Genomic DNA, 13383 nt, shown 5'->3' on the forward strand with positions numbered 1-13383 from the left:
CACAGATAGCCCTTGTGTAGCTTTGTGCATAACAAACAAACAAACTTTAGTTGAGATAAAATTTTAGATAAACAGTTTCAAGAAAGTATTATTATTGTACTATTTCAAGGCACATACACAAGTTCTTAATATTTGCAATAACTTGAAATTCATGAAAATTATGAAAAGTCAGGTGTAGCAATTTGTTTTAGGTGGTATAAAAAAAAGACAAAAATGAAACGAATAACTTATTGATGAAGAAAGCAGTAACATTCAAATTGGCTGATATTTTAAGTAGTGGACTTTTCGCGTTGTACTGTGTAAAATTAAAAGTGAACAGGTAAACTGTATCCACACACGAGTAAATGAAACTGTATCTGAAAAAATAAACAAAATAATAAAATGAAAAACGTGACTAGATTTCATTCCAAAAACTAGAAGCATCCTTTTTTTTATGAGTAATGTAATATTTTCTGAGAGAAAACGCACTATTTTTTACGTTTTTACACAATTACAAATATAGAATTATGTGAAGTAATACGAATTCGTTGTTAACATTTTTAGGATGTTCGAAGGAAGTACGCCTCCTGTCACGACATTTTGTCTGAAGAACGTATCAATCTACAAGAATTCATAAATGAGTATGCAAAACTGCCGGACCTGGCGAGGAAAGAACTCGGACACTCCGCTGAAAACTTTATTATAGGATGCACTTTTGAAGGTGTTAAATGTAGCCCAATGTGAGTGTTAAATGTAGCTCAACATTAGTGTTAAGTGTAGCCCATTGTGAGTGTTAAATGTTCTAAATGTAGCTCAACATTAGTGTTAAGTGTAGCCCATTGTGAGTGTTAAATGTTCTAGATGTAGCTCAACATTAGTGTTAAGTGTAGCCCATTGTGAGTGTTAAATGTTCTAAGTGTAGCTCAATATTAGTGTTAAGTGTAGCCCATTGTGAGTGTCAAATGTTATAAATGTAGCTCATCATTAGTGTTAAGTGTAGCCCATTGTGAGTATTAAATGTTCTAAATGTAGCTCAATATTAGTGTTAAGTGTAGCCCATTGTGAGTGTTAAATGTTATAAATGTAGCTTATCATTATTTTGTAGCTCATCATGGATTTTAAAGACATTAAGTGTAGCCCGTTGTGTGTTTATTGAAAGACGTACGTGTAGCCTATTTTAAGTGTTAAAGGTATTAAATGTAGCTCATTGTGAGTGTTAAATGTTCTAAATGTAGCTCAACATTAGTGTTAAGTGTAGCCCATTGTGGGTGTTAAATGTTATAAATGTAGCTCATCATTATTGTTGAGTGGACTCATTGGGTTCTAATATAAACCGTTATGGGTTTTAAAGGTTATAGGTCAATGTGAGTGATAAAGGTGTTAAGTGTAGCTCATTGTGGATTTTAAAGACATTAAGTGTAGCCCATTGTGTGTTTATTGAAGGACGTACGTGTAGCCTATTTTAAGTGTTAAAGGTATTAAATGTAGCTCATTGTGAGTGTTAAAAGCATCGAGTCTTATAGAGGTTAAGTGTAGTCAATTGTAAGTGTTAAATGCGTTGAGTATATCGCATTATGAGTTTTATAGAGGTTAAGTGTAACCCATTGTAAGTATTAAAGGCGTTGAGTATATCGCATTATGAGTCTTATAGGGGTTAAGTGTAGCCCATTGTAAATATTAAAGGCGTTGAGTATATGCCATTATGAGTCTTATAGGGGTTAAATGTAGCCCATTGTAAGTATTAAAGGCGTTGAGTATATGCCATTATGAGTCTTATAGGGGTTTAGTGTAGTCCATTGTAAGTGTTAAAGGCATTAAGTGTAGAATACGAGATTTTACACAAATTTTGAACTTGCGTTTAGCTCACTGTGTGTATGCGCGCGCACATTAATTTTTAATATGTGCAGAGTGTTTGTTTGCTTGTTATTAAGCTAGAAGCTATATAATGGACTATTAGTATTTTGTCTATCGCTAGAATAGAAACCCGATTTTTAGTGATATAAGCCATCAGACTTACCGCTGAGCTCTCAGATGCTTTTTTGGACTTTCTCTATATGAATAGTTAATGCATTACCATTTTTGGAGTAAAATATAAATATTACTTATAATTTCCCCATTCTTAAATTACTTTAAAGCCAAGCACAGAATCAGAAATTTAAACCAACTCTTTAATCTGTAATCAGCTTAACTTACAAATGGAAGATTTATTTACCTCATTCATAATTGACGTTAACCCCTAAGATGCAGCATCATTAAGTCCTGATGTTAACCCCTATCATGCAGCATCATTAATTTCTGACGTTAACCCCTAAGATGCAACATCATTAAGTTCTGACGTTAACCCCTAAGATGCAGCATCATTAAGTCCTGACGTTAACCCCTAAGATGCAGCATCCTTAAGTTCTGACTTTAACCCCTAAGATGCAGCATCCTTAAGTTCTGACGTTAACCCCTAAGATGCAGCATCATTAAGTTCTGACGTTAACCCCTATGATGCAGCATCATTAATTTCTGACGTTAACATCATTAAGTTCTGACGTTAACCCCTAAGATGCAGCATCATTAAGTCCTGACGTTAACCCCTAAGATACAGCATCCTTAAGTTCTGACGTTAACCCCTAAGATGCAGCATCCTTAAGTTCTGACGTTAACCCATAAGATGCACCATTGTGAACTCCACATTTATATCTTATCAAACACGCGTTCATAGCTGACCAGAACCAAAAAATATCCAATAGAAGGTTTCTTTTCCATATTTTTGGGAGTTTGCATTAGGAGACAAACACTGTGCCATCTGTAGCCATTCTGAAACGAGTTTTCAAAAATATTTTCATTCAGCATGAATACATGTAGCTCTGAACAAAACTTAGAGAGAATAGTAACAATTTGTTTTACAAAACTAATGCTTATATCAGCATAATAAATTCAATTAATGAAAGAAAAATTGTATACAAACACACATATAATACATTCACCAATTCTCTGACCTCAACTGGTTAAGCCCACCAGTAGCTCACGCCAGGTTTGAAGGATTATAACGCTAAAAACCTGGTTTCGATACCCATGATGGCACAGCACAGATAACCCATTATGTACGTTTGTGCTTAACAACAACAGAGAAACAAACAAACGATTCGTTAAACTTTTAAGGTCTTTGAATATGTCATAAGTTCTCTATGCACAATTTAACCTCAAAGCTTGAATTTCTATGTCTAGTAACTTGAGAACGCTTTGGACTGTTATTAAAATAACTACATCTCAATTAATCATTACAAATTTGTAGCACATTAGAGAAAGTCTGAACTAAATTAGTGGCTAGAAAAAAAAAAGCCATGTTTAGTATAATATAATAAGCGGCTCTCGGGCTGTTGCGTTTAGAAGTTGCGCCATCGTTTGGCTCCATCTTTAACTTCAATATAACAAAAAGTCCTATGACTTCTGCATAGTACGAACACCATTACATATTTCGATTAAATCTGTCATTTATGTTTATAGTTGGTCATGTTCTGTTAAACAACAGTCAATAAAATCACCAACTTCAATGAAATAATCCGATTTGGGGCACTTGGTATTTAAACTTATTTCTTACGTTATTACACGTGGCCATCCCCCCCTTTTTTTTTAAACTATAATTTCGACTTACTAATGCTTAAAACCGTATTTTTCCCAGAAATCGCGCTCTTTTTGTTTCCATTGCTTCTTGATAATGACCATGTAACGAAGTTACATGAGATCAGGCCTATTCAACGTTTTCCCACTCCACTTGTGCAGTTTTTCATAAACTTGCCAACGTTTTAGGTCTGCTACATCCAAGCACATGCTTAAGTACACCAAAGACACAATAATCCATTGGAATTGTATCAAGGTACTTGGCAGGTAAGTGGTCAAGAGGTACTGTTTGACTCAAGTTTTTTCGTCCAACTTTCTGATAGAAACGGCTATTGTTTTCGAGGAAGCGTACGAACTTTTGGACTGTGAGTCTTTGTCATATTTAAATCCTTGTTAATGGAAACAGAAGATATACCAAACCTCATTTCTTTAGTTCTTTGGCACTCTTTTGTAATCATAACCTTCACTTTGTGGATAAGGGTCATAATACTAATTGTCTTGAAGTAAGATTTCAAATATTGCTGTCCTAAACATTCGGCTGTACAACTTTTGTCTCTTCTATGAAGAACGCTAATAGTTCATTTCTTTGGCTCTACATCATTTAACAATCTCGCTGAATGCATATGTCTCTTCTGAAAATGAGGTCACGTGCTCCTCCAGCCACTAATTACGTTTTGCAAGGATTTTTACAAAGCCCAATCAGAAACGTTTTCTTGTATCTTACTTGATCGCAATTCTAGAACCGTCCCAATATTTACAAGTGAACAGTAACTAACTTATATGCGTTTCCATGATCCGTAAGTAATTATTTACAGTACGCTATATTAAATTAGCATATTGGTATTTGCACTTCTAATCATAACCGCTAATTAGTTTCTAACCAATAAAAATAAAGGCGGCAACTATAGCGCCGTTTGGCAAATGTTTTCAAACACATTTAATTTCAGAAATTGCTAAAAGTTGTTAACTTTTATTAAAATAAACTCGAGTTACTCAAAAATAATTTTTCCTAATCTTTTTCTCAACCTTAATGCATCTGGTGACAACAACAACTTGGTTGGATGTCCACTAGTTTAGGCTTATTCTTCAGGTCATTTCTTTATCTACGGGTGTTAAATATTTATTTATGAATTAAAAAAAATAAACTATTTAGATTATATCATATTTTCTATCGGGACCGATCTTTGAAATATATAGCTATAATGCTGCCATCGGATGTCACTACATTTGAATATTGACCAAGACTTCTTGAAATAATATCTAAAAATTGCTCTTTTCTAATTTAGTCAACTAAATTTAATTTGCCTACTCTATAAGATTGTCAGTTCACTTTGCAGAATGCCAAATTTCCGGACTTACAACGCTGAAATCCCCGTGATTCCCCGTGATGGATAGTGCGCACGTAACTCATTGTATCGCTTTGCACTAAACGAAAAACAACAGAACGTTCAAATATTTTTAATTTAAAAAGCAAAAACTAGACGGAGCTATTTGGAATAATATTATAAACATTTGTAGTGGCTGCCTCGAAACAGGGATCAGGTGGAATCTAGTTAGAAAAGATAAGTTTGCTAATCGGTATTTTTACGTAAACAATTGTAAGATTCCGTAAGCAAAATTTTAAAATGTCGTTTTTATTTGATTTTCTGATCAGCGGTAAATGCTATTAATTCAAACACCATATATCTGATTGGACTTACGAATTGTGGTAATCCGAGGATAAACGTAGCACACAGTCACTCTTTCGCCGCCAAAAAAATATGTGTGTGCACAAGGACAGGCATAGCGATTTGTTACAAATGAAATGAAAGAGACAAGACATTGTGTTGAGTCTAAATATATATATATATAATGCAAGAAGGTGATCGCTATATTCCGTTGTAAAGAATATAAAGAAATAAAATTTATGTACATGGAAAGATGAAAGATAAAATAAACTTAAAAGTAAACTGGAGTTAAAATAAGATGCGCACGATCAGCAAGTAAAAAATGGAATAAAAACATAGACAACACTTTTACAGCGAGTCATTATCCCCTCAAGATCAGTAAACTGTCTTCTAAAAAAGTTGAACTAATCTGATGTGGAAGTAACAAAATTACATTCAATAAAACATCGCAGTCAACAAATTGCTCACAAAAATCTGATTCGTTAAAATATGTATGATCTATAGCGCGTCCTACCAGATTTCATATTGTTACAGGCCCGGCATGGCCAGGTGGATAAGGCGCTCGACTCGCAATCTGAGGGTCGCGGGTTCGAATCCCCGTCCCATCAATCATGCTCGCCCTTTCAGCCGTGGGGGCGATATGATGTGACGGTCAATCCCACTATTCGTTGGTAAAAGAGTAGCCCAAGAGTTGGCGGTGGGTGGTGATGACTAGCTGCCTTCCCTCTAGTCTTACACTGCTAAATTAGGGAAGGCTAGCGGAAATAAGCCTCGTGTAGCTTTGCACGAAATTAAAAAAAAAAAAAGCAAGCATTGTTACATTTCCAACTGTTGCCCGAGTTAATTTCATATAAGTATTGCTGTACGTCCAACTATTGAAAGATTTGCTAAATATAAGCATGAAACCAATAACAAATCGAAAGAATAAGACTAGGTTTCATACTGTAGTGTAGTGTATACGTATGGTATTTTGAGGAGTGAAATTCCGGTATAATACGGTGACGAGTGGTAATTTGAATAATAGATTTGGCTTTATTTATATTTAGTATTTTAAGCAGTTTATCAGTTGAATAATTCACAATAATGAATTATTAGCATAAATTCTACATAATTTTGAAATCTTTGTAAATATAATTTCACTGTGATGAGTAAACAACATCTCGTAACAGAAACTAGCGTTAAAAGTTTCAATAAAATGCAATGGTTCATTTTTAGAATACATCTTTTAATTACGTTGATTATGTTATCTATAATCTATTTATGGGATAATATTTTGTTATTAAACAACCAAAAATTTAATTTTTGTGTATACATACATACCGCTGAAAGAGCCAACGCTACGAGACACAATTGGGGAAAATGTGTAGTTATAGTTATCCAGAGCAGAATTGAAGGTGTAACAGTTTCCATACTCAAAGCTAGAAAATCTGGTGAAGTTCCTATAGAAGTGAGATTAAAACAATAATAAAAAAAATCTACAAAGAAATACATTAAATGATTGGAACAAATCTTACAATATGTGTATGGCGTTTTACCTCTGTATATCTTTTGTGTTAAGCAAAATAAGCTGTACTAAAGAGAATAATTAAACATTAGAACACTGGATGTTTTTGTAAAGATCATATTTACAGCGAAACTACCCGTTTCAACAGTTTTTTTTCTATAGTTTTTCTCTTACTTTTACTTCTGCGAGAGCAAATTTCCTGTATTCAATTAATAAGTGCAATCTTCATCAAGGGTTCCCAACACAAGTCCGCGGAAATGTGTTTACTGGTCTGCAGAAACATAGAATTAAAAGGAAAGAAAAAAAATAATGATAATTGCAAGTAGGTGAATAAATATTATTAAAGTCTATAGTCTATACTTGCAACAGTTTGAGAGCTTTTTACCAAGAATTTGCCGATCCCAGGAGTGAAAAAAGTTTGGGAACCACTGATCAACATACTATTAGTAGAGATGTAAAATGATAAACATGTCTAGTAACACGCATTTAGATATGGAATCTTAAATACGAATTATGTCCTTAAACTGTACTTTTATTTGCTTTAGGCCTCTACGTTACAGATTATATTTACAATTTTATCTTTGGTGAAAAGAAAGTAAATCTGAAATATCTAAAAAGTTGTTGCGGAGTATAATATTGAATAATAAATTAGACGCAATGCCATAATATTATTCACGCATATAAAATAACTTAGACTGTCATGTGTTGAATCAGAATGGACTCAAGAACACCATAAGTATTATATAAAAACATAGCTTCACTCTCAAAGGCTTCCCTTTCGTAAAATATGAGACCTTTCGTCTACGGCTCGGCATGGCCAGGTGGTTAGGGCGCTCGACTCGCAATCTGTGGGTCGCGGGTTCGAATATTTTTCACAACAAACATGCTCGCCCTTTCACCCATGGGGGCGTTATAATATGACGGTCAATCCCACTATTCGTTAGTAAAAGAGTAGCCCAAGGTGGTGATGACTAGCTGTCTGCCTTCCCTCTAGTCTTAGACTGCTAAATTAGGGACGGCTAACGCAGATAGCCCTCGTGTAGCTTTACGCGAAATCTATAACAAACAAGCCTTTCGTCTATAGTCATCTCAAAACTAGAAAGTCGTATCATGGTACAATTAACTTATTTTATTTTAATATGAAAAAATAAATGTCTCTGTTATTTTTCTTTTCTTTTCTTTTTGAATAATTATACTCAGATAAGATGAAATAAACTTGTTCTTTGGTATTTAAGGACTAACTTTGGAGCTGAATTTGGAAACTGATGACTATTTGTATTCCACGCCCTCTGTTGGGGCTCGTGTGGTTATTCATGATCCAAGAGAACAGCCAATGGCAGAATATCATGGGATGGATATCAGTCCAGGGTTTGAAACATCAGTGGCATTGAAGAAGGTAGCTAAGATCTGCTCATTTCTCGTATATTATGACAAACACAGTATAAAATTATTATTATAGTTGTTTTTCTTTTTGTCATACTAGCTAGCTATCAGCTTGAAAAGTTTATGTTACAGAACGATGAAAAATAATAAAAGTGCTTTGTGTGTAACAAAATAATTAGAATAACTTCGTATTATCTTCTGAGACTTAGTTAATGAAAATGAAGTATTGTTTGTAGTTAATCACAAAGCTATACGAAGGGCTATCTCTGCTCTGCACACCAAGGGTATCGAAACCCAGTTTCTGGTGCTGTAAGTCCGCAGATTTGATTGTTCGTTTGTCTTACCGTAAAGCCACAATGAGGTATATGCTGTGTACACCATGGAAAATTGAACCCCCGTATTTTCACATTCTAAGTCATTAGACTTATCATTGTCCTTCCGGGAGACATAAGTATTGAATATGTGTTTATTAAACGGTAAGAAAATCCTTTAAATATTCATTTGTACTTTTTTTCATAAAAATCTTTAAAAAAATCGCTTCAAAACTAAAATTTGTATTACAAATTAATGATATTTTTATCCCCCCATTTTTTTTTTTTAATATAGAATACAATTCACCGACTTCCTGCACCATACCAGGACAACTGCAAGGAATATGATATCAATGCTGATAATAATGGGTTGACCAACGACCAAGAAGTGGGTCATTACTTTAAAAAAAAAAGGCTTGGTTCGGATTGTATTTGAATTTTATATTTATGGTTGAAAAGCTAAAAACGTTATGTAGTTTAATTTATCAAGTTTTTCAATATAGAGCCCAATTAATGTGTATAGTATTTAATTTACTTTTATGGTTCGTCTAATATAAGCAAATACATATTTTGGTATATAAGTTATAACTCTATGAGTTATAGTGAAACAAAGGCCGAATAATATTTGCATTATTTGGAGCTAAACTCCGAATTCAAGTTGCATAAAGGCGCAGAAGGGAGTACTGCCCCCACACTTGTATTGGAGGTATGTGCCCCTGTTTTGACGTTTATAAACTTGTTTCTAATAAGTAATTGTTAGTTCTATTATTTGTGCTTAAAATACATAGTCTATCACTTAAACAACGATGACAACTTTCTTCGTTGCTGTTTGAATATTCTACTTGGATATCTTAATGAATGAATTCTAGTACAGAAATTGATGAAATGTTGTTTTTTGGAAAATATAATTTAACTCGGTGTTCTGAAGCTCTGTTAATAACATGACGATTTTCACATGAGTTGGGTTCGAACTTCTAGGCAAACGTGTAAATGTATCCAAGCCTAAGAAGATGAACTTGTATTATTCTTAGGCTATTTTTAGCGGCAGTTTGTTTCCTTTAATAAAAGTTAGAGAATCTTCAAGGTGATATCATCCCTTAAACATCTTTCTATGAAAACTTATATGGACAAAAAGCTTTTTCTAAATTGCTTCAAGAAAATAGCAAACGAAAATAGATATAAAAAGATAAATATTGTTACGTCTCTGGTCGTTAGTTAATTTTCCGTATAATTTCCTTCCGAAGAAACTTTAGCGACGCAAGTCCTTTCTTAAATAAAACTGGTTTATTCTTTCTGAATACAACTTTGCAATACACTTAATTTCCACAGACGCTATAATTCACAACGAACGTCTCACGTGCTCGACTTAACTGTCAATTACACATTACCTTCTTGCCGTCAGTTCTTACCGGTTTGTATATACAAGACCACCGCATATCTAGTAGCCTCTCGAGACTTCACGAACCTTCGAGAATATGACGTGTTACTAGGGTCACGTGACCCCCGCTGTCGTAACAGTATTAAACAAACGTTATGAAATTCGATGACGAGGAACCCACTTTGAGACTAATAATGGCTGGAGACGGCTTGAATGGGTAATGAAGAATAACTTTAATATAAGTTTAACATAACTGCAAATGTACAACGTTTCGAAAAGGTTTTGTCATCATCAGGTACTTATATTAAAGTTATTCTTCATTACCCATTCAAGCTGTCTCCAGCCATTATTAAACGTTACGAAATGTTCTACTCTCGACAACAGTCTCATAACTATTTATTTTTATATCTCATTATTAACAACTTCTGATCAAAAGTAAGCTTATTCTATACGATCAGTGTCAAACATTGGTTTTGTACTGAGTATGATTCTTGTATTTTTTTAAGCAGACATAATATTATCTATAAACACTTGATCCGTATAAAGACCACATCATGAAAATCGTGTAGGCTTGGTGTGGTTGTTTCTTAATAAAGCGAAACGTCAATTCAACAAAGACGATAACAATTCGCAAATACAGTGCATGATTGAAAATTGAAATTGTTATGCATGTGTTAAAATAATCTACTTTGATATGATATAATAAACATTCCATTTCCAATCTCTAATGCAATTTGCATTTGTGCAAGTGAAGCCACTTCACCCAGTTTGTTCCAACTTACATAGCCCTGATGTAATTTCTCAAGTGTTTTTGAACTGATTTGTGTCTGTAAAAGTTGAAGTAACAGTCTTAAGTTGTTGTTAATGTGTGTATAATAAAAAAGATGGCAAAATACTTTTTCAGATGATATATATAACTATTAACGATGACGAAATATTTAAATTGTGTGTCTATGTACGTGTTAAGTATAAAATAGTTTTGTGTATATGTGTGTGCGCGCGTCTATAAAAAATAACGAAACCATTTTTAACCGCGTGTATCCGTTTGTTAATTATGAAATGATGAAATACTTTTTGAACTACCGTTTATGTAATTACAAGTTATATGTGAAACTAAATGAAAACGACTCTGCTGTTGTAACGTTCTTCTTTCTTAATGGATTCTTTTGAATTATCTGGTGATAATAATTGAAAGTCAAATTCGTGTAAACGATAAATGAGTTTATTTCTTCCTTGACGTTTTGACAAGCTTCCTTTACTTGTACACCGTTGTAACATTGTAGGCCTAAGAAAGATCACGCTAATTTGTCTATAACTAGACAGATCCAAATACATAAAGACGCTGACTGATTCACTGTACAAGGTTACTTACTTAACTTATAGACTTTTTATAATATAATTTAGAATACACTAGTAAATTTGACGTCATATCTTCGGGAAACCTCCAGGTATGTCAGGCCTATCTCTTTAAACCTTTTGATCTTAGTGTCATCCGCAGCTCTCTCTAGCAAATTACAAAATTAAAGATCTAGCTTTTAATACTCTTCTATTAGTGGTGAATCTTTCAACTTTTATGAAGAAGTATTCAAAATATAATATAATGAAAAATGAGCACATTTTACTTTCAGCTGTGTTTGTATCATAGATAATCACAATTTTGACTTCCAAGACTGTCTGTATATATTATGTTAACTGTAGAGGTGACTGATAACTTTGAATAAAGTCTTAAAGAAAATTATTTGATCTGAACATTCAAAATATTTCAATTTCTCCACTTTTGACAGGGCTGTATTCGTCAATGTATCCAGAACGTCACTGTGGCTCTTTGTAACTGTGGAGATCCAACTTTACCACTATACGGCGTTTCAGAAGCTTGCGATATCTCAAATCACACACAAGGTGAAGTTAATGTCATGTGCAAAATTTTGTGAAACAAGATATTGACATCAGAAATTTAGTTTTAATATAAAAACAGATATATATGAAATAATATTTAGAAATACTTTTTCAAATACATTTTAATATCTGAAAGGGTTCAAATCAGTTTAAAATGAGACAGGTGTAACAAGACGATCACAAAAAATTGATAAATTCACTCTATGAAATAAAAAATAACATTTTCACATCAAATATTAGAATATTAATCCCAACCCTTGATCTCCACAATATATTGTTACATCTCCGTTTGTTAATTGATTTTCCGTAACTTCGTTCCGACGAAACTTAAGCGACATAAGTTCTTTCTTAATAAAAACTGGTTTATTCTTTCCGAATACAACTTTACCGATACACTCAACTTCAACAATCGCGCTAAACAACGCTGTAACGACGAACGTGCTCAATAATACTTCTGACTGCAGATCAGTTACTCACTATCTACCCAGACATTACATTCCCCTCTTTTATATACCAGCCTACCCTATATCTAGTAAGAACTAGAACATTCCCCAAAGTACATGATAGTTCTAGAAACGTTGCGTCACAGTAGTTATGTGACTCGATGACGCAACAATATATTAGAGCTTACAATGCTTTTTTCATTCTTTACAGCTCACATTTGAACATTGATCTTTCCACAGTAGTCAAATATTAAAACCCTAACTACACTTGAGAACAGATAAATCAAAATAGGTATCCTCGTTATTCAAGTACGGACCTCAGGTTTATTCTGTGCCTAATGTAAAAACGTAATGCCAGAAATGAAATATTTTTATTAATTAATTTGAAAATTCTAACTGAGAAAAGTTTAAAGCCACAAAAGCAAAAAGTGTTAAAATATTAAATTTATGCTTCCGCAGTTTTAGAGCTCGCTCCTTCTATAATTGATCTAAACACTATCGAATCTTTGTTTAAACTTTTTCGACGCTATGCCAACATGGTCTAATATATTGTTTTTCACCTTTAAGTATCTATTTATTTAGAATTTGTTACAAAACATAGTTGATTTACAAAGAGGAAGTGGTCAAAATAGTTCAGGATCAGTGAATGAAAGAAAACATTAATTCACAAAACAAGTGTTAAACCAAGCAGTTTTTTTATTAACGTTCTGAAAATCTGTAAGTACTCTGAATTATGAGATATCAGAAAGATTTTCTCATATTATTCTCGAAGAGTTGTATATATATATATACACGTGGTTTAGTTTGTTAACCAGTAACTGTTTAAGTGTATCCTAAAAAAAATGCTGATGTCGTTAACTTAACTAAGACGATATATATCTAAAGAGAACATGTGTTTGTGTGATATATTGAATATTCAGTTTTTCCGGATGATTTTATTCACCATCCGTAACTAATATATTGCTAGCATAAATAAAAACAAGTAGTGTGTTGTCTGTCAGTCAGTAGACACTAAAATAACGTCACATAAAGGATGCTCAACGTTGAAATTTGTACCGTCGTAGCGTCAGTAAAACGTCCGCATGCCATGAATCACGAGAATAATTATGCAGTCTGTAGGCTTCAACACAGTATGACATATGAACTTGGAAAGGAAGAAATAGAAATATTTGTTACTCTTAATTTTGGGTTTATTTACTTTTGAAACAATACT

At 33.3% G+C, this 13383-nt stretch overlaps 1 protein-coding gene across 1 annotated transcript in view; it reads left to right on the forward strand.

Annotated features, from left to right (window-relative positions):
- Positions 1 to 13383, forward strand: part of LOC111085124 (amiloride-sensitive sodium channel subunit alpha-like) — a gene marked incomplete at its 3' end in the record, with an annotated part of 29347 nt that overhangs the window by 12537 nt on the left and 3427 nt on the right. The window contains exons 4-8 of the mRNA XM_022382386.1: positions 544 to 719; positions 1085 to 1140; positions 7995 to 8155; positions 8749 to 8841; positions 11616 to 11730. Of these exons, the coding sequence (XP_022238094.1) occupies positions 544 to 719; positions 1085 to 1140; positions 7995 to 8155; positions 8749 to 8841; positions 11616 to 11730 (601 nt within the window). The remainder of the gene's footprint in view (positions 1 to 543; positions 720 to 1084; positions 1141 to 7994; positions 8156 to 8748; positions 8842 to 11615; positions 11731 to 13383) is intronic.

This window comes from Limulus polyphemus, unplaced genomic scaffold, assembly GCF_000517525.1.
Source record: "Limulus polyphemus unplaced genomic scaffold, Limulus_polyphemus-2.1.2 Scaffold245, whole genome shotgun sequence".
NCBI classification, from domain to species: domain Eukaryota; kingdom Metazoa; phylum Arthropoda; class Merostomata; order Xiphosura; family Limulidae; genus Limulus; species Limulus polyphemus.